Source organism: Dromaius novaehollandiae, chromosome 1 (genome assembly GCF_036370855.1).
Source record: "Dromaius novaehollandiae isolate bDroNov1 chromosome 1, bDroNov1.hap1, whole genome shotgun sequence".
Classification (NCBI taxonomy): Eukaryota; Metazoa; Chordata; class Aves; order Casuariiformes; family Dromaiidae; genus Dromaius; species Dromaius novaehollandiae.
In genome coordinates, this window is record NC_088098.1 from 59,706,038 (window position 1) to 59,733,898 (window position 27,861).

Sequence of the window (27,861 nt, forward strand, 5' to 3'; positions counted from 1 at the left end):
TTAATTCTTATGTTTAATTGTGCTTTTCAGATCATCAGATCGAAAACATATCAAATCAGTATGTCAGTGTTTGAAATATTGTGTCAGGGTATTTAGAAAGCAGACCAAGGAGGAGGGGATAATTACAGCAATATATCATTTTTGGGAAGTGTTGTTAGACTGCCAACAGTGTGTAACAGATTAGTGAACTACTGCAAAGGTCTCCCATGCGTTACTGACTTTGAGGCATCCTCTAGAAGGTTACAAATGCAGCTACAGTTGAGCACTGGTACTGTAGCACTGTGGCACACTTTATAATGTGTATTACCATGTTTATTTTAATCTATTCCCTCATTGTGTACCTGTGTTCCCCTTTACCTCCTCCTCCCTACCTTTTTTAATGCATATTGTCAGTAAGCTCCAGTAGCACTACAAGGACACTTCTTTATGAAAGCAGTAGTGTTGGGAAAACAGGATGATCAGGTAAGATAGCTAATTTCAGGATGAAGGCTTTGTGCACATCCTAGCAAAATGTCCTGGAGCAATTTTCTGTGATTTCCTTTAATATTCAGCTCTGAAGGCTAATAATGCGGTCTTGACACTTTAGTAAAATAGTCAAGGACAGTTTCTCTGCAAAACATGTCCATGGTTGGAAAAGGCTGTATACACATCTTCACAGTAACCCAAGAATGCTTTTGTGAGAAGGGAGGGATTATAGTCAACTAATGCAAATGGTATTCATATCTGATTTTTTGCAAGCATCTTGATTAAAATATGTAGTGAATTCTTAGCTTTTCTCTTTTGTGCCTGAAGCCAGCTATTACTATTTAAATTCTGTAAATTGGAACAGTGAAGTTTTATTATAGGTGGCCCATAAACTAAGCACTCTTGCTGTGGATTGTGAGTGAAGATGGCAGTTGTGGAATGAAGCAATTTGCTGCTGACTGTTTAAAGGCCAGATGTGAAACGAATAGCAGGCAGTGTCAATGTAGCTATTGGACACTTTTCTTCTTAGCAAATTCTTGCCATTGACATCAGAATCACGCTGCGCCTTACATGAAGGCAACCCCTCTTCATCTCTCATAAGTGGCATAAATGTCACTCATTGCAGATACTGGCAGGAGCTCGTCCTTGAAACAGCAGAAAAATGCTGCCTGGAGTTTGTGTTTGTGGAACAGTTCAATGACTCAAAGATCGCCCGTAAAACTAGTGTGAAGGTGGAGGGCAGCCCTCAGCAACAAGCAGCATGCTGTCTGCACTTCCAAAGCATGAGCTCTGGTACCAAAATACTCTCTAGTTGCATCAGCTGTTAGTGATTTGGACTGTGAAGGATCTCGGGATCATCATTAAGACCTCTAATGAGAGACGTAACAGTAGTCATGTTTAAGCGGCAATGGAAAGAGTAGATGTACTACATTGGGAAGAAAGTAACTCGGACCACAGTTTCAGTGTTTTAGTGTGACTAAAAGTTCTAGTAGGACTGTGGGTTTTCTGTATTGTAGTTCTGACAATGTGAACTGAAAGTCAGAGACAGGAATAAGCAAATATATAATTTAATAATATAAGCAAACTGTGGACACCTTTTTCTAGGGATCAAATGAAGCAGTCTCTCAGCTCAGCAAATGTGTCTCTGGCAGCTGTCAGTAGGCAGTAGAAAGGGCATGATGGCTATCTACTATTTTTTAGGTAGGTGGCAAAAAATGGCAGGAAAGAGCTATGAATTTTGGGACACCAAAAGTGTATGAGGGCCATTTTTGCAAGTACTGTTTGCCAGTTGAAAACAAGATATGCTCCTGTATTAGATAGAAGACTCCATATTTCAATGCCTGAACAATATATTGCTAAATTCTGGCTGTATCTCTCCAGAAATATAGTTTGTAATGTTTGCTGATTCCACTCGTACTGCTTGTGCTAATTTGTTACTTTTGTTCTTTCTCTCTTTCTCTCTCTCTGTCGATTTAGATGAGATATCCTTGGAGCAGCAAAATTTTTCCTTTTTCTCAGCGGGCTCAAAGGTGCACCAAAGCATATCAGGCAGCAGAACACACATGGCCTTAGCAAAAAGTACTTTGGAGTCCCAAGAAAATAATTTTCTTCAAACGGTTTTATCATCAGTTACCGCTCCCTTTGATGTGACTTTATTTAACCAAGAAGAAATGGTCAGAAGTTCCGAAGGGGGAAATGGACCGTTGGTACACGTCTCCATAACTAGCAATGAAGCATTCTTAAGTGACGATGAATTTATTAGCTCATTTCCAAAGGCACAGTGGACTCCTCCACTGAAGTCTTTTGTGGCTTTAACAGATCATCACTCAGTTAATACAATAGAGCCACCAAAAGAAACATTAGAAACTGTGTTGCTAACACCTTCGTTGTCTGTCTTTTCTTCACCATATGATATGAAAACAGCACAGCAAAAGACCTTAAGTGCTGTCCCTGAAGACAGTAACACTCTTATGAAATTACAGCCTTTGGTACCAGGTAGTGAAATTTTAACTGCAAGCAGAGACTTGCTATTGTACCCTCCAAATACAGATGTTTATTTCACTTCCATTCCTTCAGAAGATGTAGTTGCAGTGTGGGAAAATGTAAATAAAAGTTTAGCATCTCTGCCTTTTGGGGCCACTTCAGAAGGGTCATCTGTTCTTCTTAGACTGCTGGATACAGCCAGCCCTATTACACCACATGCTACAGCACAAAATATAGACCCATATAGTGACATTTACGCCAATATGAATAGCAGGGCAACAGAAGCTGTCAGCCAGAGGACCTCTTCAGGCATTCCCTGGGCCACATCTGTTTCCGTAAGCAGTGCTGAGCCTGCTTTGTTCCCGGTTAGTCTTCCATTTGCATCTCTCCTGGTTCACTCACCTGCCATTTTCAGTGACTCTAATATGGTTCTTAATGGCAACTTGTTTACACACAAATTCTCCAGTGCAGCACCAAATTTGCCTGCCAGTTCAGAAACACCGAGTCAATCTGAGCTTTTCAACGAGCTCCTAAGCCCAGTGCCTTTCACTAGTTCATCCATGTCTTGTTTGTATTGTGACTCAATTTCACTTCTCTCGGAACCAGGCTTTTCTGCAGAGCATGATGTGGGCTCAGGTGATTATGCTGAAACTTTGTCAGTGAAAGCCTCTGAAGTAAAAGGCATAACTCCATTTACAACTCTAATTGCTGATGTGTATGAATTAGAGGAGCCTACATCTGAAACTTTTGATACTTCTTTTCCATCAAGACCTGTTGTTTCTTTTTCTTCAAGATACGCAGAAATCCCTGAGTCAACCATGTTTTTATTAAGCACTGTGGATGCTGCCCTTAACAACGAAAAGCCTACAACAATTTTTCCTTCCTACAGTCAACTTTCTGGAGGCATGGCATTCAACATCTCTTCTGCTCAATTTTCCCTCCCTATTATGGAAACTATTTTGTTAACACCGAGCATTAGTGTAGATCTTCCTGATGCTACCAGTGTTCTCTCTGAATCTACCTTCACCTTGAGTGAGCCAGTACAATCATTTGCAATCAGTCATACAACTTTGCTGGAGTCACTAGAATTTATGCCATCAGAATCTTTATTTTTGCTTGACAAGACATCGTCAAGGGAAGAATCACCTGTAAATATTACAGATTTTCCATCCAGTCCTTTATCAATGCCATTTCTTTTTGAACCTAGCTACTTGTCTTCATTATCATCAGCCATACTAACTTCTTACTCTCTCATGCCAAGTGATTTATCAACACTGTTACCTCAGACCTTGTTGACTGGGACATCAGTACTTTCTGAGGACGTTTCCAGTTGGGACTCAGCTACCCCTGTCAGCACAGACACTGAGGCTTCTCAGTTCCCTCTCTGGCAAACGTCATACTTCTATTCAGATGCATCCTCTATTCTAGGGGCGCATGTTCCTGAAATAATGCCATCATCAAATTTTCATTCGGACTCATCTACATTTCTGGAAGCAACATCAGTATTGTTAATGGATTCTGAAGTTTTGTTTACCTCAGCTTTTACAGGAGCTACCTCTGCGTTAGAGTCTTCACTCTTCTCCTTTCAACCAGTGGTTCCTACCCCGGTGCTGTCCATTGCTGACACTGAGTCTGTTACCAGCAACATCTTGCTCAACGAAACAAATCTGATCTCCTTGTTTACTACCTTTCCGACAACTCCTGTCTTAAATGTATCTTCATCTCTACTGTCAACTGTTCTAGCGTCTGATGAGGATACTGGTGCTACAGTTAATCCCACGTTGCTTTTAACATCTTACACCATGGTCAGTGCTGACACTGCACTTCCTACTGCAAATCCTGACAATCTCACCTCACAAAGCGACGTGAGCAGTATTATTTTCTCTCCTGCAGAATCTGTATCTATGACCACATCATTTGTCCCTACACAATTCCCTACATCTTTGAACACTCCCACTGGATATGATGTTCTGCCAGGAACTAGTGTAACTGATGGTACTGATACGACAACTGCTGTCCCCATGACCACTGCCATTAGTGCTGTGGGCAGCCATGGCACAACGACTATGGAAAGCAGCCCAAGTACATTCTCCTCCACATCCCTGGTGGCCACGACTCCATCTGAAGCTGTATTTGTAACCCCTGCCATGACCACTACCAGGCCACCATACGTCTGCGACATCACAGTTCCCGATGCTTACTTGGTCACCGCTGGTAAGATATTTCTAACATTTTTATTTCATTTTTCAGAAACCACTGTAATGTGATCTCTTAGTTAAATTACAAGTTTTGAATTAGCTCAGTAAACATTTCAAAGGAATATGGTGGAAGTTTAGACAAACAGCTGTAAAACTGATTTATCATTTATTATTGCAAATAATAGAATTCACTTGAATAAAGTCCATTGTAATAGTGAATTACATATACATTACACAGCACAGTGAATGAAAGTGTTTTAAAATTGCTTTTATGTACATAATAGCAAGCTGTATTTGAGGTTGCTTTATCACTTGGTTTGTTGAAAATGAATGTTATTCTCAAGGTCCTGTTCTGCCAAATTATTAAATTTCCTGCCTGAATAAGTTTCTCTTTAAAGCTGTTGCTGTTGTTTGTAAGAAAAAGCCTACATTTAAGGAAATGTTGTAATATGAAACAGGAAATTTGGGTTCAAACATTTTGTTTTTGTTTTTATTAGCATTTTTATCATTTTACCATACTATCTTGCATTTGTATTTTCCCTCTTCCTGTATTTATTTTGGTTGGATTTGGTGTGGTTATAACCAGAAAAGTGACTGCTGTATGTTTCGAAATCAGTTGTCTCTTAGCATCTGTGTTTGCTTTTTTGGTGTTTTCCTCTCTCTTTCTACTTTGTTAGCAGAACAGTACCACAGAACAAATACAAGGCAGCTGTAGAAGTGCTATATATTCTAGCCAGTCAACACATTTTGCCCTTAACTTTGTACTTGTAATGAGTAAATGTAATATATAAAGCAGAGTGAGCATAATTTCCTCTTCCAGGTAGGAGGGTGAGCTGGCTATCATGGTGATGAGGAAGAGTTTTTTTAACTTGTAATTTGAGTAGTTTTGTAGGCAAGTTACTGATTAAAAGTAAATGGAGAATGACAACATGGTGTTTTTCAGTTTTTTCCTTGACCATAGTCACAGTCTGAAGTGTGACTGTAGCAGACACAACATCAATAAGGGTGTGGATTTTTTAAAGCAGTTTCTTACTCAGTGGGTGTCTCTTTCGGTAATCAATGTCACATTTGTTTACTTTTTATTTAAGAGAAAAGTAGATGCATATTTTCTGTGGCTTTTTTCTGACCTCATCTACATTCCATGCGTTGTCTACAGAACATTAACTGTGTTGTGACAGCAGACTCATTGTGGTGCACAGATCAGGCTGAATATGGTATGACTTTTGGATCCTTTTTAAATGCCTCAGTGGCTCGTAGGAAAGTTCTTTCACTAGAATAGTAAAGAAGTTAGATATGGGGAAAAAAAGAGAAAATAAACCTGGAGCTCCTTAATTTTTATTTAGCATCACTTTTTAGGATGCAGTCACACCTTCACCTGTTTCCTTGTCCATTGTCTTATGTGTTTGACACAGTTGATCTCATTGCCTGCTTTTTCATGCATTGCACAATTGAAATGTGGCTTTGAACCAAGGCCCCAGAGATGAAGCTAAAATGTATTTACTGACTGGCATTAATTTCCAGTGCTGGCCCGAAGAGCAGTTCTACAAAATGTCAGTGAATCCATCAGAGAAGTGCTCAGAGTTCAATTCAGGCGTTCGGTAGAGCTGGAGGTAAGTGGTATAAAGTGTGCGTAAGTATTCTTTGATCAATATAATACAACAGCGCTTTTAGTTCACAGGATGAAATGATGATTTAGAAACAATCCATATGATACTAAATCACAGAGAGGTTTATTCTAACTTAAATCTGTTAACCATATTTTCTTTCTTTTATTGTGTCTGTAACATCAGCTTTTTACTTTTAGAATGTAATTATTTTCTAGGGCACACCTTCTTCTTTCTGACCAAGCAGCGCCCTGCCTCTGCTCCTCACCTGCTTTGTTGACTGGTGAAGTGAAACTGAAGGAAAAGCTTTCACCCTTCTGAAGTATCTGTTAAAGTTCTCTGGCTCCTGCTAGCTGATTATAGGCTTAGCACCTTAGACAAAACAAAACCTTCTCCACAGCCCTAATCCTTTTTATCTTGTAAGTGAGGTCATCAACATTTGCAGGGTAAATGGTGGAATCCTAAATGCAGGATTTGGCAGATGAAAGAAGAAAGGAAAAAAAAATTCAGGTGTGCAATGGTCAGATGTTATTTTTAAGCCCTTCAGATAGGCAGTACCTGGTTCTCTGTGAGGTTCCAGTTTCTTGGGTTTTTTGAATCTACGATTTTATTTTCAATACATAGTTAACGCAAATTGCTGTTTGAATGTTGAATGTAACTTGAGTACTTCCATGCACAGGCCCCCGTACCATGGGAGTGGTGGTGCCTTTAGCTTCCTCTTGCTGGTTTGTGCAGGGGAATGGTCTTTTGACAGCTCCTGCAACAATCGCTGCATGTAATAATTAAAGTACTGTTTAACTGTTCCATTGCAGTGACATAGGGCAGCTGCTCTTGTTTTAGAATATACCTCTCTCTTACTCAGTCAGAGTTTTATGAATCTCTGCCAACCTTCAGCCACAGTGTTTTTAGCCCTTTTCCCTCAAGCAGTAGCAATTTGTACCTCTGACTCTGGATTGTGATTGCTGTTAACACTAGGCAGGTTTTGTTGATAGTATCAGACTACTGCTCTTGATGTGTCTGGCTGGCTATCTACACTTTTGCTGTACTCTTTAAGTGATTTCCCCCCCTCCAAAGTAGTGGATAGTTCAAAGAATTACGCTTTGGTACACTATTGGTTTCTAATCTTTTATATATATATATATTCTGTACATTTTAGGATAAATGCTTTTTCAGGAAATCAGAAGAACAAATAAGGTAAAAGGTGAATTAGCCCCTTTTACTCACTTCAGACAAAAGTAACTGAGAAGCTGGAGTCCAGGATTAGTGAAAACGTAGGGGGAAGAATTTCTATGAAATTCTTACTTATTCATCAGTCTGTAGTCAATTATTGGAACCCCACACATTATGCTTATTCCTCCTGTTCTGTGCAGTGTTATTTTACAAGCTGCCGCTGTAGGTTATGTTTACTTTAAGTTCCTTTATCAATACCTGCCCATAAGCTTTTTATTTTTTTGAATAAAAAATATTTATCTTCTGGATTGTGAGTTACATCTTCAGATTGTGCAAGTTGACATAGTCAAGTTGAAGTCAGAAGTTTATGATGATGAAGCTACACTGTTTATCAATGGCCTTATAAAATATATTCATCAATAATATGGAAGTGCTTACTTTCTTAATGGTAGCAGCAACAAGACAAAATACATTGCTAAATATTTGGAGGTTGAATGGAGCAAATATTTTATATCTTTATATATTTTCCCTCTAAATTCCTTCCTTTCGTGTCCACTATTGCCTTGCAAAGCTCTCGATAGGATATATTGGCCCTAAGGCTGCTTGAAGGCAACCGCTTTTATAAATAATGCAGTTAGTCCAGGTGCATTCTTTGCAAATTCTTTTTTTTATCAAAAGGAGAAAACATCTCTGTGGAAGCAGTTATACTTATTTAACGGTACAATGCTGCTATCATATGTGTTCTCTCCTAGCGATGTCTTTGGTATGGGTTTTTTTTGCCCTAAAAATCACTAGCCAATGTCTTCATCTCTAACAGTGAAGTACTAGCAAAATATATTTTAAATAAAGAACCGTCTATAATATTGGCGTGTTTAATGGCGAGGTAATGCAACTTTTTAAAGAGAATTCTTCTATATTACTAAACTTAAGTAAACAGACTAGACTTTTGTTAGTCAAGAGTACAGAGGACCTGAGGAGTGAACATTGAGAGTTATGGTAAAGTAGTGCACTTCTTAAAGCTACTTTTTTACTGTCTGCAGTTACAGCTCACACATCATGTTTCCGTGCAGGGATGTAATGCACAGTAAATCAGGAGAGAGTCTTGTTAAATTTAACTTGGTGGTAATGTAGACTTTGAAAATACAATCCATGGCAACGGGGGATGTAACTATTACACATTTTAAACACAGACCAAGTTTTACACTGAAATGAGAATTTAAAATGTTCCCCCAACACACACACAACTTTTAGAGTTGAAGCTTGGGTCTTTGATTCTTCATCGTTTCAAACATTAACTGTTGGAGTGAAAAAAAAAAAGAGGGACAGACTTGAATCCTGTTTAATAAAAAACTTTTGTCAGTTTTTTTCTAGCAAAATTCCTTACAATAAGCTGAGGATGACCTGAAATTTTAGTGTTCTCTTTCCAGTTGGTCTCACTGAATTGCATCTGCAGAAGAATAAGGCCCTATCGTTTGAACAAGTGCAATTTTTGTCAACCTTCTATCGTGTAAACCTTATGACACTTGCGTAAGATCTGTTATACAAAGTTCTGTTGACTTAGCTTTGTCACACTGGGGTGTGAAAAAGAAATAGTGTTGGCAGTGCTCTGCTGGCAGGACAACCTCTGATGCCAGGGAGATCGTGCCAACAGAGAAAAGATTTTCGTCAGCCTCATTTGCGGTTTGGAAATTTCACCTTGAAGTCTAATGTATACCTCAGTGTATACACTCAGAAGTACACACTTCATTGCTATGTTTAATTATGACTTTTAGACCTGTCCTTAGCCTGTTAATGTTTATAATCCAAAGATTGTAAACATCTGCCTTAAAAGTAAGGCAAGTTAAGGCAGTTAAAGTCAGTCAGGCAGTTAAATACTTTTTTCAAAGATGCTATCATGTGTACTTGCACCGACTTCTGTAATACTTAGGTGTGTAAAAATGGTGTGAGAATGTTCTCTTACGATCCTAAAGTGTATAGGAGCACAGTCTTTGCTTCATTTTTAAGACCAGTCAACCTTTGTAGTACATCTTTAGAAAATTAAACGCTCTCTGCAGATTCTTTACAGAATACTTAATAAGGTGAGGGTGAGGAAATCCATTATTTATGCTTTCTGTCAGATGTTTACACAGCATAATGCAGTGGTATGTAGAAATAAAAGCAGTTGTATTGGATTGTACCAAAGGTGCAGCTAATTGAGTATATTTCATCTGACAATGATCAAATGCAAGTGCATAAGGAAGAGCATAGGGGACAGAGTAAGCATACAGTGATGTTTTCCCCAACTACTCTTCTAGCCTCTAGTAAACTTTGGCTCAAAAACTTTCTGTTCTAGAAGCAGTCATTCTGTCAGGGTAGCTCTGAATGAGATAGGTTGTGCCCTGGAAACAGCAGAGTTGGATTAGCTGTTTCCCTTTGGAGAAGACATAAGTTAACTTGAGATAGTATAGTGGCTTTGCACTCTATTGAAGTTTTCTGCTTCTGCTGTGGGAGTGGCTCAGAAGTGCATGGGGCATTTGAGCGCTTTTGCAGCTTTATAGCCCAACAGATTAAGATAGGATATTTGTTGTTCTTTACTTTAATAGGTGGGACTCTGCATTGTGGTGGTTGAGCAGCTAGTTTGCCAGCATCTAACTGTTCTGGTAGTAGAGATAAAACCTCCAAGAGAGGGTTGAATGGACGGCTGGGTTTGTGAACCACTAGAGCTGTGCCCAGAGGAGCTATTCTCATTCATGCATCAAGAGTCATCAGCTATACTTGTCTATCCTAGATAACTTTCCATATTTCTCTGTGAATTAACTTGTAGAGAGCAGCATGCTAGCATGGCTATATTATTTCTGGCATCTGAATTAGGTTGTTCAGAGCTCGCTCTAGACAGCTCTGCAGTATCTCAAGCAGAAATAGCTATTGCTTTGAGCCTATGGTGGTTGTAATCTACCTATCTCATATTCACACTTAAAATATTTAAAATATCTGTTCTCCTGAGTTACTATCCCCCTTCTGCTACAGTGAGTCGCAAAAGGGAAGCATGAATATTAGCTGTTGAGACTAAAAAGCCAATGCAAAATTTCAGGGAACTGTTTGGGGTAGACTGCTTTCATTGCATCCATGGTGCACTGGAGTATAGATCAGAGATATAGGCAGCTGAGTTACTTATGAGAGGCTTGCTTTCTTGTCTGAAATGCCAAACTGTAGTACGTGAATGCAAGCAGGCTACGCTGGGCCCCTCTTCCTCTGCCTATATTGTTTTAGAAAGCACCAGCAAGTTGTTGCTAAGATTTGTAATTCTAATTTGTCTTTTTCTTGCCTTTTAAGCAGTCTCTTTTGCAAGTAATGGACAATTTTCCTTTGGCCTGTTATATGCTGTTTCCATTTGACAAACTGAAGCTACAGAAATCATTCCATCCTGAGATAAAAGGATAAAATTTCAGGCAAGAAGAACTGAAAAGAGCTGTGCATATTATTCGTATCAAACAAATTGGAGTGCTATGGGTCTAAATCCATTTAAAATAAAAGCTGGATGCTGCATGCTTTTGTGGACAAAGAAGAAGGAATAATGACAACAAGGAGAGTTTTTTTTGTCTTTCTGCTACTTGGTTTCTTTCAGTGAAGATGTTCTTTTTAAAAATGCATCATATTTTTTAGAGGACAGGAAAGGACTGCTTGGTGTCTCATCTAAACAGCAATTGCCAATATTTTACACTGCTGCAAAAATCCTATTAAGGAACATGTGGGTCATGATTTAAGTAGCACTGTGCTTTTCCATAAGGCTGATCTTGAAGTTGAGGATATCTAACATATCCCTTCACCAGAGCAAAGCTTACAAGGTGCTAGTGCCTTTCCATCTACGAGGTGCAGATTTATTAGAACCTCTGTGACTGGTCTAGATTGATGATTTGTGAGGGCGCCATGTTGGACATCTCAAAGTATTGTAGTGTGACTGCATTGGGCAGACAGAGCAAACTCCTAGGAGAGTTAAAAAAAAAAAAAAAAAAAAAAGCTGGGGAAATGAGTGATATTGAGAGACCCTCATAGGGAGAGAAGACACTGCAATGTGTTTAAATAAATAAAAGCCTTCACTTTGTTTTTATTTAGGTGACAGAATGATGGCATATAAACATGTCTTCATTAAACCTAGGTTTATATTTAACTTTCAATTTTATTTCTTTTACACAATGACTAAAGCTTTTCAAGATTTCTAAGATTGCTCAAAGTCAGGAGATAGATGAATTGGAAGAAGAAAATTGTAATTGCAGTAACTGTGCTATAATAAGCAAATGGGAAGAAGCGTTCTCCAGAAGAAAAAGTGTGCTTGTTTGTAAAAATTATACACATAAAATACAGGCTATGTGTATTTTGCTTCTTGCATATCATATGTGCGTATTATGGGATGTATGTGCTATGCAGTATGTTTGACATGCAGGAGCTATGGAAGTGATTCCGTGAGTGGCCAGCGATTTGTGTGGGAACTTTTATGCAGTCAAGGGAATGCAGACTAGGTGGAGTGGTACCCATAACAGGCTACGGTATGTTAACTCATGGTGTGTTGAGATCAGTGTGTTGGACTGAAGAGATTTTGACAGGTGAGCTTTGCACATGGAGGGTACCATTCTGGCATACTGGAGTAGAGGCTAGTGGATATGGCGCTTTTTTTTTTTTTTTTTTTTTTTTTTTTTTTTCTTCTAGTATCTCTTTGTAAAATATAAGTAAAATAAAGTTTGCATTTGCCTGCCTCTTGAGGATGTGGCTTTGAAATGAGTGGGAGTCTGTAGGTCTAAAGTGTGTTTGCCAAATTTCATGTTGAAGATACTTTCTTTCTCTTTTTCGTAGGTTTATAAAATATCCCCCAAATTTGCTTTCTTGGTGACATCAGGTCCTTTTGTTTACACGGCAGTGGCTGTCGTAAATGTGCTTATGAACAGCAGTCTTCTTCGTGGTCAGGCCCCCCTGATCCTCTCACTGCATCCTTCTTTCACTGTGCCAGATAACAGATTCCAAGTTCAGACAGGTGAGTTGTTCCTAACACTAGGAGGAGGAGATGCAACTTCGTACTGGTTCACACTTCTTCACTTGTGGATGGTCTAGTGATTAATAAGTATGCAAGCTTGAGTCAAAAACCTTGCATTCTACTGCTGAGAGTCTTAATTCATGCCTATTAATAAAATACTTGTCGAATCTGTGGTTGAGAAAGATTATACATTCTAAACAGTTAACTCTGTAATTTCACTAGTTCCAGGAATTTTTTCTGGAGAAGTATTCTCTTTTTCTTGCTTATTTTAACCGATGGTTCACTACTGGACTGAGTGGAGGGAGTTCGCATTCTTTGTCCTGCTTTAAGCCGCGCTCTTATGTTGCAAAATATGCTTATTTTTAGTAGCTCTTTGCCTGTCAGTGCCCTGTTCTGCACCTTTTGTAGCATTTTGGAAAAGGTGAGAAGAAGAGAAAAACTTTTGTGTGTGAAACATTTCGTCATAAAATCACAATGCAGCCACTTTTTAGTGCATGACTCAAGTTTTGAATTATCTTTACCTTAAATGCCACTTTTTCAAATTCTTCTGATGTGGGAGAATTGGTGAGCAAGAGGATTGCCCATGTAGGATTCAGCTTTCCATGGCTGCTCTGTGGCAGTAGTTAATGTAAAGTCCATGATTACTAATAATCTAAAGTAAGATATGAACCATGAAATAGTTTTTGAGAGCCAGTGGTATCATTTGAAATCTTCAGCCAGTATTTGCATAACAAAAACACTAACCTGGCCGGGTGACTTTGAGTAAACAGGTAGTGACAGGGATTGAGTAAATGGGGAGTACATGAGCAGAAATTGCATGAATTTCCAACATAGGTGCTTTTATTCATGTGTGCTTCATGTGCTGTTTCTGCTCTGCTAACACCTGTACTGTAATACCTAACTTCTCTGTGCCAGCGTGATGTCTTTCTCCACTGCTTAACATGGTTATAGAGATAGATGGCAGACATGTTTTCTGGTCTCGATACTCGTATAACCCTGATACTAGCCTCTGTAATGTAATGATGGCATTCATTTGCTTAAGAACATATTATCAGGAAATCTGCAGATGTGCATGTAGTTAAAAGTGTGTGTGCCCACTCACTTGCATGCTCTCTTTTCTCTCTCTCACTCCCTTTTTCTCTCTCTCACTCACATGTGTGCAAACCCATGCATGTACAAGTGAGAAAGATTTTAAAGTGTATCTGTATAGTTTTAAAAGTATGCTTGCTAATGAGGTATTTGGAAGTGTTAAACTGATATTAATGTGTGTTAATGGACCAAATATGCAGTCTTTTAGCCAGATTAAGTATTAAATTTTAGTCTATGAAGAATTTTGTTGTTATTTTTCAGATTTTCATTGAACTGTTGGGTACTGTGGATTTCAGTGTGGCCGTTTCAGTGTTGAAGTCCTATAAAACTAGACAGCTTGTGTGTAGCAAAGATCTTTCAGTATGCTAGAGGAAATAGTGGATATTTTGTCTGTAGAGTCTTTTTGTAATCTAATTACTGCAACAACAGATATTAATGACTAGAGAGTTACTGCAGCAGTACAAAATGCATTTCTTTCAACAGTTTTACCAAGGTTTTCATGGTGTATGTCCTGAATTCCATGAAAAGGTGACAGCCCTGTGGCCTGAGGATTCTCTTGCTTATTCTGTTCTCTTTCTCTCATGGAAGTGCTTCTCTGCAGCAATAACATATACCCTTTGCCTTCAGTGCTTCAGTTTGTGCCTCGGAACGTGGACGTTGGGTTCTGTAACTTTAGCCAGCGCATTGAGAAGGGACTGACAATGGCATTCATGGAGGTGAGCAAACATCACCAGGACTTCTACAACTTCACTGTGCAGGTGAGAGTATTAAAGTGTTTTGTATCTGTCCCTTTTTCTCCTCACCTTTGGTTGTCTTGTGTTTTACCCAACCAGTAATACTGAGTTAGGTATTCATTGCTGCCACTTGCTTTCTAGATCATGCAGAACTGTGGTGCTTTGTCATAAAGTCAGAATTTTTTTCCTGCAAAATACTTTGGCACTACACATCCCTCTGGTTTCAAGCTTTCTCAGAAGATGATCCAGGATGATGAAAATTTTTGTCAAGAATCATTCATGAATATAATAGGAATATAAATGTGTTCATACTTTTTCAAGTAAAGGCTGCCCGGCCCTTGTCAAAATCATTCTTATCATATCTTGCCATTACAAAGTAGAATGAGGCTAGTATGGTTTTGTTTGAAGATGCCAGTCTGATATAGTTGCTGCTCAGGGGTTCTTGTTCAGGAATATAGAACTTACATGCACTCTGCCATCACGTGAGCAAGCATGGTAGTTGGTTACGAGGTCTAGAGATACTTATATACTGCTTATAGTAGTATATGATGTCTGTGACATCCAACTTTCTTGTAATACCAAAATTACTAAAAATTGTATTGTGTTGTTTAACTGGCACCATAAATGCCTGTTCATGGTACCCTAAAAATAAAATCATAGAAGAAAATAAAACATAAGCTTTATAGTACACACAGTTGAAAGTGCATAGAGATGTACTTGGAACAGTGCATTTGAATGACAAAATACATGTAGATAAAATGAAGACAGATCATACAAAACAGCTTTTTGAACTATCAACTTAGCAAACTTCTATTTTAAATACTTCCTGTCTGGAAGAAGTTTGTCTATATGAACATAGTTGCTGTGTACATTGGTGCCAAAATGGGCTTCTAACCGTTGTTAGGGTCTGGGAGTGTGCGGCGCAGTAGGTTTTCACCAAGAGAACAGCTGTTTATGTGCTGTCTCTTTATCATGGTCTCTTCCTGTCTGTTCCATGAAGATTGATATCCACCTTAGCTTTTTTTACTGTTAGATTTATTTTGCTGACTGTCTTCTTGGGCATTATTTTCTATCATTTTTTGAGCAGTTAGCTTTCAGGTCATCATGGATTATAACTGACCTTAAAGGATAACTCTCAGAAGAGGAATGCATGTGTGACTTTGCCTCTTCTATGACTTAGCAGGCTGAATTGATCTGGAATTGAAGTTCCTCTGTTCTGATGTAGAGTCCCATTTCACATTAGGAAGAAAATTTCTGTGAGGGAAGGAATGGAAATGACAATGATTTGATTTTGCTAACCTTGCTTCAATCTTGTTTTTCAGATACTGAATATAACTCTGAGTAGGGCTGGGGTAGCATTTCGACAGGGCCCTGTGAGCATTGTTTTTGCCATCCGAGATAGATACGGTTTTCTAAATGGGTCTGACATCAGTGAGCAGCTAAGAAACTTGTCTGTGGTGGAATTCAGCTTCTATCTTGGCTTTCCTGTGCAGCAAATTGCTGAACGTGAGTACTTGCTGTTACCAAGACTGAAAAATACTATTTTTATTGTTTTTTCTCCTGTCTAATTTTAAAGTGATTCTGCACATAAGTTACAATGTAGCTTCAGATATCTCATTTGTGTCAGGAACTTTGCAGAGCAAATCTATACCTCTCTTTGCTCAGATAGTGTGTACCAGTGTCACAATAACTTACTACTTTTGCCAGCATCCTTTCTTTCTGCGCTGGTCAAGTTGTGACTAACCTGGCTTCATTTTCCCTGGTTTTGCTTTAGATATTAAAAAAAAGAGAAAAGAAATAAAAGGTCACTCCAATCATTACTGCTGTGAACTATGATCCTAGGTTTGTCCTTGGATATGTCTACAGGGGCATTTTCTGCTTCTTAGCAAGATTTAGTGCCTTGGGTTCTGTGCCATGCTTAATTGTGGCTCTGTGACTTCTAGTAGGCCTGGGACACTGGCAACTTAAGTTTATATTTGCTTTCATACAGTCTGTCTTTGTTATCTGTTAGTAGCAGTGCTTTTTAAAGTAGTCTGTTATCTTTTAAGATATCCCCAGCATGTCTCTCTCCTTACGTACTACTTCCATTGCATGTCACTTTTTCCAGTCCATGGCCATCCTAAACTTAGATTAACAGAGAATGGTCACATAGCAGAGTTTGCCTGACACTCAGTTTTTATGACTTATGTTTGGTTAGATATTTTGCATGACCTCAGTCTCATAAATAAGCTAAATTTCTAAGCTCAACACTTATCCTTGCACACTGATGGACTATTGCATGACAAAAATGGCTAGTGAACATAAGTAAGATTGTGAGAGTACAGTACTGCCTTTCCTGGTGGCAGGCATTAATGTAATCGAGTCCATTAATTCCCAGTTTATCCTACCTCATTGTGCATTCTAATACAGATTTTTAATTATCTGAGTTATGTTTTGAGGGCCTGACGCAATGATTCTCTCTACACACTCAAGTGTCTAATGGAATTTCAGGCCTAATGGCAGCTGCTGTTCATTTTCTACTGTACCGTAGTATGTCAGCGAAGATATGATAAATAGAGTAATTTCCACGAAAAACAGTTGCTTTCGGTAGCACCTTTAAATCTATGTAAAATGATGGTGCAGGATGCTTTTCAAATAATTAGAAGTAGTGGAAGTGTACTTTTGTTTTTTGCAGCCTTTTTGTTTTCACTTTTGGGGATTTTGATCACTCTGCTCCCACAATCCACTGAAAAAGTGTGGCAGGCTGTCGTATTTTTCTTTTCATTTCCTTTAAACAATTCAGCTCTCGTTTGGTCTCACATAAACTTTACCTGTATAGTGATAGCAGCGTTTAATTGAGCTAGGACCAAAATCCTTGGCATATTATGATTTGCCAGCAAGAGAAAAATCAGAACCCTTGTCCACAGATAACTAACGTTTCTTTTGTTCCTTGTGAGGCCACAGAGCTTTTCAGATTGTGGGTTATGTTCTTTATCTCTCACTGAATTAAAATTAAATATTGCTGTTGCCTCGATTGCTTGAAAGACATTTCTGTTCGCTATGCATGGTATCTTTTGCACCTTTGCCCTAGGGCTTATTTTTAGCAGCTTGGGTATTATTTTTAGTCTCTTGTTTTTTTCTGAGCTTTACACACATTTGGTCCTACAGTTTTTAGTTTTGTCCGCATGCTCTAGATTGTGATTTGTAGTGAATTTGCAGGTTGCTCCTTGCTGAGAATCCATCTTTTAGATTGTGCTATGTTGCTACAGTGCAATTAAATGAGAACAGAATTTCAACCAGGGCCAATATATCCTGAAAGGCAGACTGGTGTTAGGGAAAAGCATTCCTATTAAGCATGCATTTGCACTGTTCTCCTTTTCTTCTTTTCCTGATGATACTTAAGAAATGTAAAGGAAGGTTACTTCTTTTTATTTTTCATTTTTTTAAGCTCTCAGAGCAGGAACTATGCATGTGTTATGTGCATGCCTATAGTTCCCAGCCAGTGGGGCTGAATCCTGGCTGATGCTAGGAGAGCTCTATGGTAGCTTATGAGTTAATGAGAAAATTGTAAAGTAGAATGAGTGACAAGGCCGAACAGTACCCACAGAAAATGGTCCCATTAGAATTTCTCCTTTTGCCTGACTACTGTGAGGATTTGCAAAAAACTCATGTAGATGTTGGCTGCTGTTCCCTGGCACATTTAGTTTCTGTATGTACCGCAGCATATCCAAGCATGTGGATGAGATACTTTAACTTTTTATCTGAAGCTTCAGGAATTGTTTGTTTGTTCAGATTTGCAATCCTTAACAAATATGCCAGCAGTGTTCTAATACCATTCTTGCAAATTCCAGCCTCGGCATCTAGACTGTGCTTATCATCAAACACTAAATTATTCTCCTTCCCCCCCAATCTGCCAGCAAATCTCCCAAACACCTCCAAACCTCAAATCCTCAAACAAACCCTTAGTGTAGGAAGGCAGACTTAATCGTCAATGGTGATTAAGTCCTTTACGATAAATGTTTTGTCCCAGACTCGTTTCTGGAGCTTTTGACGAATGCTGTTGTTTTGGGTTAATTTGTGCTGTATGCTTCATTTGAGCTACATTTCCGTTAAGAAGGATGATGACAACCAACCAATCTATATATATGCACCCTTGCATTCAATGACCTGGCCTAACTGCTGACATGGTGTATTGAATGAATACTGCCAAGAAGAGCATAGCATTTGCCTCAAAGATCTTTGTCAGAGTTTGACATTGTTGGTGTCTCTTAGTTTGCTTAATGGTGAAATTTTGAAGAGCCTTCAAATTTGTCTAGACTAAATTTTCAATACATATAATTTTGAATTAATAAAAATGAAATAAAATGAAATACATTTAGTAAATTAAAATGAAAGTAAATGCACTAAAATGAATTTTTTTTTTAGGAGAGATAAGATCTTCCTAAAGTCTGGGATGTATAAAAATTGAGAATTTGGTGGATATGGTTCATAAGGAGTATCTTGTCAGTATTTGACTTGCATATTACTTGAGCAACCCATTTGCTGTGGATTTAGCTAACTGCAGGACAACTCATTTTGATTTGAACTCTTCCATTGCAATCTCCGTAGTGCTTCAAGGTGTTTATGTTCACTGTTTTGGAACACCAGACATGGTGCCATTTGATAGCTCAACAAAGTGGGAACACAGTTTCTCAGTTTGCTCAGAGTTATGGGTCTGTCTGTCAGCAAGCATGAATGTAGTTCATACATTTTTATAAAACAAGGCAACCTCACTGTTATTTTTAGCTGTTTCTGCAGTTTCTTTGCACTGTTGCTGTGAAACAATTTTGATCCAAGGGATTTTAGATCTTTGGTATTCAGAGCCAGCAATCATGCCCAAAGGCTCAGCAGCACTGGGCAGATCGTTCATGAGACATCTTACTCAGCAGTCTGTTGAGGATGACCAAGAGCCAGATCCTCAAAGTACTTTGGCAGTGAGATGCCTAAATACTTTTGGCTCCCTAGGCCCTGAACTATCTTGCTTTCTCACTCTCCCATGGTCTACAGAGCAGTGATATAGTAGGGGAGCTACTGTAAAGATCTTCTTTTGACAGGTAGCTGCTTTGTTCTGTGCAAATTATTTACAACCCTTTTAACATGAAAATTTTCAGGAGTTTTGGAAGGTATGTTGACATGTAAATTTAAAATGTTTTTCCATACTGTCCTATGCCATTTGCTCCTTAGTTATCAGGCCCAGCAACACTTAATGCTCTTGGTGGTGACCCAATTTTTTGAAGGCTTTCAGAAGTTTTATTAGAATCTGCATCTGAAGAAAAAGAACTGATTTGTATGTGAGCTGAGCTGTCAGGGGTTTCACGTTGATTCATATTAAGGAAAAGCTACTTGTGTAATACTTGTAGCTTAGCATTGTTAGGCCAAGTGAAGTGAAACCTTGCCTTTGATATCCTGAATATGAGCCTTAATATATTTGCTCCCTAGTTTTTGTTCACTTTGCATTGCCTTTCACACACAGTCCTTTCATTAGGTTTTTCACATCATTTATATGTACCGTTTATACCTTTAGTGGGGTAGGTTGTCCCTGTGCAGTACATCGTTAACAATTAGGATTTTTTAGTCAGATTTTTCCCACTCATTTAGAACAAAGGTAATAGTAAAAATTGTCAGTTTGACAGAATGGACTATTCTGTGCAGGAATAGGGCTGTTCTAAGCAGGAAAACTTCCAGGCTTTGGGTTTGTATGTGGCCTGACAGAGGGGTTTGGGGCGGGGGGGTGGTTTGTTTGTTTGTTTTCTTCAGAGACTTCTACGTAACTTCAGCAACATACCTATACTAAAAGGTTCAGTTTACATCTTCCTGCCAATAATTTTGCCCTGTCCACCTTCCATCTCACATTTTAGATTGTTACCTCATTTGGTTAGATGGCCAGGAATTACATGTCAGCAAAAAGAAACCCCAGTCTAAGCGCTAGGCATTAGTTCATTAAAAATAATAGGAAGGAATATATTTAGTATCTCTTTATGGCCGGAAGACGTCTCTGAGGCAGCCAAAGGCTAGCCATGGACTAGATGAAGGATATTGGCCTTTGTGACCTTACCTGGAATAAATCTTTGGGTTTTTTATGGCTTAAGGTAGAGTGAGTTGTCTTGGCTCTTGCTATTTTTTCAGTGCTGTAAGTAGCACCTTAATGAGTAGCATCTATTTCAGAAACCTTGGAGATGTTGCAAGGTCAATAGGTTAATATAAAATCATATGGTATGGTACAAAGACTGCAGAAATTGTTGGCAATTTTTATTCAAGTGGGTTTTGGATCAGACTCTCAACAGATAAATCATTTTAGTGTTACCCACAACCCAATATTTGCATGGAATCTTACTTTTCAAGTGATGTTCTCTCATTCAAAAATGTGCATTTACTCCATGCTTTCTATTACAGTTCCTCCCTGTACCACAAATAAGAATGATCGGTATGGTACCAGTTCTATCATGCATGGTCCCACATGTCTTTATGTAAGAGACCAGAGATGTCCTTGTTAGAGCTTTTGCCAGAGTGCATGTTGCCAGAGTAGTATGCTTCAGACTGCTTTTGAGAGGTTTCTGGATCACTAGGTGCCCCTTTGCTGTTTCACTCAGTATTGAATCAATGCCATTACATGGTATGGCGCTTCAGGAATGCATATTAGGATCTTCTAATTATGATAGTGTGTGCTTCATTAATGCATCTATAGTCATTAGTAGACCAGCCACAATCTAACTTACAATTGCATTTTCTCTGTCCAATCTTCCCCTCAGAATAACAATCAGTCTATGCTGTTTTTAATCTTTAGATCTTAGGGGGCATTAGGAGTCTGGCAAATATGTTGTTCCTGTAGTGCTGAGCCTCCAGCTGAGCTCAGGCTCTGGCCACATGTGCATTGGTGTGACACTGAGTGACCTATGGTGAAAGAATTGGATTTTCTGACTTGTTACCATTGTCTAAATTTCGGAAGTGTCCTTCATTTCATGCATCCTTTGTCAGGTTTTAGAACCCAGACTTAGCTGCCAATGATCAGAGTACTTCCTCCTTTTTAGTTTTAAGATTTTCTGCTTGAGACTTGTTATTTTTAAGTTTCATTAATTCCATGTAAAGTTTAAGTGACTAGTCATCTAGCAATTTGCATGAATTAAATCATTTTCAAGTACTAATTAGAAAAAGCATGAAGAGCACATTAAGTGTCGAAGCAAAACATTATTGTGGTTTAAATGAAGAAAAAAACCCACAACTGTTAGCAGTTCAAAGTTGTATTGCCATTTGAAAGTTTTTGATTTTCTTATCTTGCTTTTCCCAAGCTTTGGAAACCATAGATGCAGTTTAGTTTATGCTTTTGTTGTTCGGGTTGTATTTCTAAATTGAAGTAAACGCTTGCATAAGCAGAGCAAATACACACCAGTTTTTAAGCAACGCTCAGAAGAACCATGCAGCAGCATGCCAAAAATAAATGTGTTAAAAGAAGTGGACTGTGGAGTGGGGTTTTTTTGTGTCTGAGTCTTAGAAATTTGATGCATCCTGGTCGGAGTACAGAGTACTGATGTCTCCTATTCAGAATAAAGGCCTATATTCTGATACTCTTCTGAAGATTAAGTGACGATGTGTCTCCCAAGTGATACTCTTGAAACCAGTGGTGCTATTACTGAAATAAAGGTGGAATAAGACTTCAGAAAATGTCACATTTTATTTTTTATAGGATTATTTATAAACCTATAAAAACAAAAGGTATAATATAACTAGTGATTCTTTTGCTCTTTCATTAACAAAAAATTGAAAGGTTTTTGAGGGGCAAAAGATTGGATTTTAGAAAATGAAGCTTGAGTGGGTACACTGACAGAGGTCAGCTACTCTACAAGTATGTGTCATAATTTCTGAAACAAGTAGTAGTGCCATACATACTAGTTCTAGAACTGAAAACGTGGTATCTTCATTCTAAATAGTGGTCTGGCACCGACCAGGTCATTTTAATTATGTGCCTCATTCTTTCTATTCATAAAATGAATTAAAAATTAACCTTTGCAAAATGCTTAGCAAACTGCAGCTGGATTATCAAATATTTTGAGAAAGTTATGACCCTTCCTTTTTCTCTTTGTTATACTGTCATTATACTGAACTTAAGACATCCCTTGAGTAAACTGTTGGCCCAGCCTCCATCTTCACTTGTTTCCCAACACGTCTTTACTGCTCTCCAGTGGAAACCTTGGGAAAAACTGTATTCCTACTGAAGTCGGTCGAAATTGACTTTATTCACTTCACTGGGGCAAGGATTTCACTCTGGAGCATGGCTTTTTGGAAGAATTGTGAAATAAAGAAAACTTATGGCCACAGATCAAACATAAGCCACAAGATTTGTCCACAGCAGTGCTCTTGTACATGTTCATTTTGTGATTTTTATAAAATAATTTAGCAGGGCGATGTTTTTCAAATAGTACTTCCCCCACACCAGCCTAGAACACAAATCAGGTCTGTTTAGTTTTCTACTTTGCACTTAATATTTCTGTGTAGTTTCTGCCTCAAAGAAGGTTGTATTCCCATTCTCAGGCACTCATGAATTGCCCTATCACCCTTTGAGCAAGAGCCTCATCCTGCAATTAGCTCAGTAAGAATCAGAATTTGGACGGTGAGCTTTACTTAAGTTTCTAGGAGTGATGACCTCAGTATAGTAGCTTGAAATCTTTTAGGTAATAAATCTGACTGCTTCTGTCAGCGTCTTTGTGTTCAGAGATGAACTGGGGAGTGTATGGTCAGAGCACTTGCCTTACTGTTGGGTCTGCACAGCCTCAGGAGTTGTAATACATCTGTGTAAATAAGATGCTTACTGACTATGAATTATGAAGTGGCTTTTTGTGTGTGCGTGTGTGCGTGCGTGTGTGTGTGTGTGTGTGTGTGTTGTTGAGAATACTGTTCTTACGGATGTTTTTCCTCCATTCTATTTTTCCCCCAGCCTTTCATTATCCTAAGCTTAATGTGTCTCAGTTGATGAAATCTTCCTGGGTGAGAACAGGTACGTACAGTCCATGTGAGTAAATAAGAGTGCAATTATTTTGGCAGTGGGGAAAATATCCTAGCTGAATATTGATAGCTTAGGGGTGCTGTGTGTTTACAAGGTAATTATGTGCCTGAACTGTATGAGTTCTAAAACTGAAGGCCTAATGACCTGGAACATCTGGGAGATATAATTCTTGGATCTGGAATGAACTACTGCAGTTCCTTGATAATGGACACACAATGGCTTTTTGTCTGTAAAGCAGTTCATTCTTAGTGAGGCAACTTACACTCTCAGGCATAAGGAGTCTATTCCATGTACTATCAATATCACACTTTTTTAAAAAGGATTTTTCATTTTAAGTGAAAATTAAAATTTTCTTTATATATGGCACTTTGCACTAAAGCACGCCCGGAATACAACAGACTAAAAATAGATGCAGTCAGAGTAAGTGAGACGATTTCATCACATTTCATCGATCTCTTCTGATTCATTTGTGGCAGATCACTCCCACCCAAGTCTGCTGCAATTTTTACTCTGTAATTCACAGGTCTGTTTGAGCTTTCACTTATAGATGCTCAAAGGCTGTTGTGTTTGTCTGCAAGCAGTAGCACCTACCTGCTTCTCAAACCAAGAAAGCCTGAATAGTGACCAGGCTATGCCTAGCAGCCTTCCTCTTAAGGTGCATATGCCCTCCTAGGTACACTTTTGCCTTCCTCCAACTTTCCCATCCTGAATTCACTGGTAATATACACATACTGATTTTTTATTTCAGATATCCCTGTCTCCTCCCATCAGTGGACCAGTTTACTTTTTAAGCAGGAAACCAAGTGGCTGCTTATCTACTGAAGTCCACATATTTTTTTTAGAGAAAACTAAACAGATGAAGTTCAAGAAGTGGGACAGAATTACATGTGTGTATCCCACCTTCAATGTTGCCTCCACTTTGAGTTTTATGCTGGCTTTTTTGGTCAGTTCTGTCGAGACCCACACCCTTCTCTCCCCTTTTCAGACTTAGATTTGCTTTATCCATTCTTGCTGGAAGTTCTCTTAGATCCTGCATTAAAAAAGGTTCTGCCAGCTCAAAAGTCATGCCCTTTTATATTTTCTAAACCTCCTGACCATGACTTAAAAATCAGTTGCAGCAGCTTGCTCCTTCTCTGCTGCAAGGGAATCTTTTGTAACTCCAATTCCTGCAGGCAGCCTGAGAAGAACTAGTACACGTGGGCTTGGTCAGTCCTTTAAACCTGCACTTCGTATTGTAAGGGCAAAATCACTCAGTGTTAATACCTTTTTTTCTTTATTTGGTAGCTGTTTCTAGGCAGGCGACATGACTGATGACATAGGCAAATGATAGGATTAACACACACTAAGATGAGGTTTTTAACTTCAGGTTACCAAGGTATAGGTCGATGCATGTTCTGAAGTATCATGACGGTCACAAAACAGTGGGACATACAGTATTCTCTGTAGTTATGCCTTTTACTTGCAGAATACAGTTCGTGCTATTAAGTATAATTCCCTGCTGTTGAAATTCAATATGCAGGCAAGAATGGTCTTCAGTTTGTTGTATATAATAGCCCTAGGTCACTGTCTATTTATTTTGGTATTTAGTTCTGTGATACTTAGTCTATGATTGAAAGTAGTAGAGAGAGGCGATTGATCTCAGTGTGAAATTACGGAAATGTTTCCTTTTTTCTGATATATCCAGTGAATTTTTTTAATTTAGAAAGTGTTCTAAATCATTTTTTGATTTAAATTAAAATAATTAAAATTATACTATATCTAATTAAATGACTATTTCCTAAGTACCACACTTTAAAAAAATTAAACACACTTGAAAAACATTTACTGAAGAGGCTTTTTTTAAAAAAATAAACCATTTTAGTGGAGAGCTTAAGGAATAAAAGCTGAATTATTTTACTGCAGTCGGTGGTGAGTTGGTTTACTGTACTTTGAGGTTGTTTAATTAGATTGTTTGAATGACTGTCCCTCCGTTCACTCTCCATTTATTTTACTGGCTGCCATCCTGTTAGTAAGAGTCCATAATTTTTTTTTGTTTCCTGTGTGGTGTTCCTCAGGGGTTCCACTCACCATTAGCTGCCCCGACACAAGTGCCTAGGGTGGGGAGTGAAGGTGGCAGGGCAACTAACCAATTTGGCAACTAACCAGCAGTGCTGCTGCTGCTGCTGCCCTCTTCCCATTTTTTCTGAGCCCTTGCCCTGCCCATCTCTATCTCTGTTTGACTTCCGAACATAAAATTTTGACTGAAAGTAGTTGCAGCAGATGATTTAGCCTGAATTTTCCCTTTTGGTTGTTTATGAGTAATTCATTAAATATTCAGATGTTCATGGTTTTTTAGGCTTGGAATTATTTCTTCAGTGTTCTGGGTCTGTCTAGACTGGATGAGATTCCAGAAATGCCCTCCCCCTTTTTTTTTAAATTTACATTTCTTTTAACCTTTTCCCATCCAAAGCCTTACATTCCGGTGTGTAACCTCTGGCTGACCTTGGCAGTATTCCCATATGAATACTGCTGCTCTTGAATTGTCCATAAGATATCACAGGGTGACTCAAAGCTTATAATTGAAGTTACCGAAAAGACACTGACAACTCTTACTAATTCATTTGTGTTCTTGGGTTACTTTCTCTGCAATGTAGTTCTCTTGGGTGTCGTCGACCAGCGAATTCAGGAGGAAGTGTTTCAGGCTGAGATGGAGCGGAAACTGGCTCACCTGTTAAACGAGGCTTTGGCCAGAGGGCGGATATGGAGACGAGCCAGTTTTGCAGGCAGCAACATTGTGCAGGTATTAAGAGCTCAAAGTCAGAGGAAGAAATGAAGGAGAATAAATTATTAAATAAGTTAATAATATCTAGGTTTTGAGTGGAGGAAAGATGACACAAAAGTATATATTGCATCCGGCTAGTTTAGCTAGTTTATTGTGGTTGTGTTCTGCACCTAAAATATTATTCTTTTGGTTACCTTGTTATCTTTTAAACTAAAATTAATAAGAGGAAACAACTGAGTATTTAAAGTGACTACCAGAAATACTAGTGACTTTTTTTTAAAGCATATTGAAAACTGCTTTTGCCAATGTCCTACTTTAAAAATTTGCTAACCTTCTCACTTACATGCGGTGCCTAGCAAAAGGAGATAGAATGGTACTTTGAGTCAAAAAGGTACTCTACTGGAACAGCCTCTTCACAGCTCTTGAAATGTTTATAGATGATCTGTGGTATTTTGGTGACAGTGTAGAAATATGAAATAGAATGAAGTGTTGTTTGCAGCAGTAGAATAGTATATTCCACCTCTTAACTGCCTATTTGTCACAGTACTCCTAGTCACAGGAGTGGTTTTCAAATAAGACTGATTAATTATGTCAAATTTTGCACACATGGCAACTTCTGTTTGTGCTATCTGGATACCAGTGCTTCCTTAGAGTTTTGTCATAGGTGGATTTATTGACTTAATGTTCATGAAAGTTTAATTTTTAGATTCTCACATATGTTCCTCTAGCCAGATCACCAAACTGAAGGCCAAATTTTTAATGGATGATCTTCTTTAAAATTACCTTTTCCAGCTAATTCATGACAAGTACGCTATCTCACATATGCTATTCTAGGAGTTCAGACCTATTATCTTCATTTAGTTTAATCTTGTAGTTTTTGCTACCACTTTTAATTTCCAGATGTTGGGGTTTTCTTATTTTATTTTCCTGTCTCAGAAGCATCTGTCTCAGTAATAGGGTTTTTTTAATTTTTCTTACGTGTGGTTTTGAATTGCTCTAAATAGGTATCTGCTTCGGATCATATATTCCCAACACCTCTTATTGCACTTTGTTTTTTCTGCCTCAGTCCTGCCTTTTTGTATAAAATAAACAAATAATCCTTATGTTGCTAGCAAAGACTCCAGAGTCTATAAAAAGTGTATGTGTAGATTACTGTTTTACTATTTTAGGTAATAGAGCTCAGGTAGTTTATCGTTTCCATGCACAAAATTGCAAGCAAGTCCTTTCTAGCTAAGGACTAGTATTTCAGAGGGTGCGAATGCAGTATTTTTCTTACAGACTTTGTATTACTTGTGGGATGTAAAACGTTCTCGGCAGCTCATGTTCCAAGTCTCAGTACTGCTCATATATGCCACTTAATTAGTGCAAGAAATCTGGATACTTCCCTCTTCAGACAGTGGAGGACTCCCTCTTCGGACAGCGGAGGTATGATGGTCAGCACATCATACATTCCCACATAACACATTGCTATTCCAGGTGCTCACAGCTAACGCTGTTAGAGATGGTTAGCACTATAATAAAGGAAGTGGGGCAGAAGGAAGGCTGCAGCGTTCTCCTTGCAGTGTGTGATCCTTGCTGCTAGGTGTCTGTGATGTGTGGTGCTTTCCTGCAGGAGGATAGTATGTACTGTCAGGTACCATAGCTTCTTGTTTGCTTGCTTTTGCAGGCTAGTCAGGGGTGTTGTAGGCTTAAAGGCTGTTGGTTTATGCTATCTCAGGTAGCCTTTATTAAGCATAAATGATTCCTATTATCTAATGCTTAAAGCTCCCTTGTGAATTGGTTACTTCTATTCTGTCTCTGAGGTCAATTTCCTAACACTCAGAAAGTGAGCAAACT

General features: G+C 38.5%; 1 protein-coding gene across 3 annotated transcripts in view; it reads left to right on the top strand.

The window, feature by feature from the left end:
• Nucleotides 1-27,861, top strand: part of KIAA1549 (KIAA1549 ortholog) — a 152,730-nt gene that overhangs the window by 71,731 nt on the left and 53,138 nt on the right. For all 3 annotated transcript variants that reach the window (XM_064514007.1, XM_064514018.1, XM_064514011.1), the window contains exons 2-8: nt 1,942-4,662; nt 6,168-6,256; nt 12,248-12,425; nt 14,142-14,272; nt 15,571-15,754; nt 23,196-23,255; nt 25,898-26,043. In XM_064514007.1, coding sequence (XP_064370077.1) covers nt 1,942-4,662; nt 6,168-6,256; nt 12,248-12,425; nt 14,142-14,272; nt 15,571-15,754; nt 23,196-23,255; nt 25,898-26,043 — 3,509 coding nt within the window. The remainder of the gene's footprint in view (nt 1-1,941; nt 4,663-6,167; nt 6,257-12,247; nt 12,426-14,141; nt 14,273-15,570; nt 15,755-23,195; nt 23,256-25,897; nt 26,044-27,861) is intronic.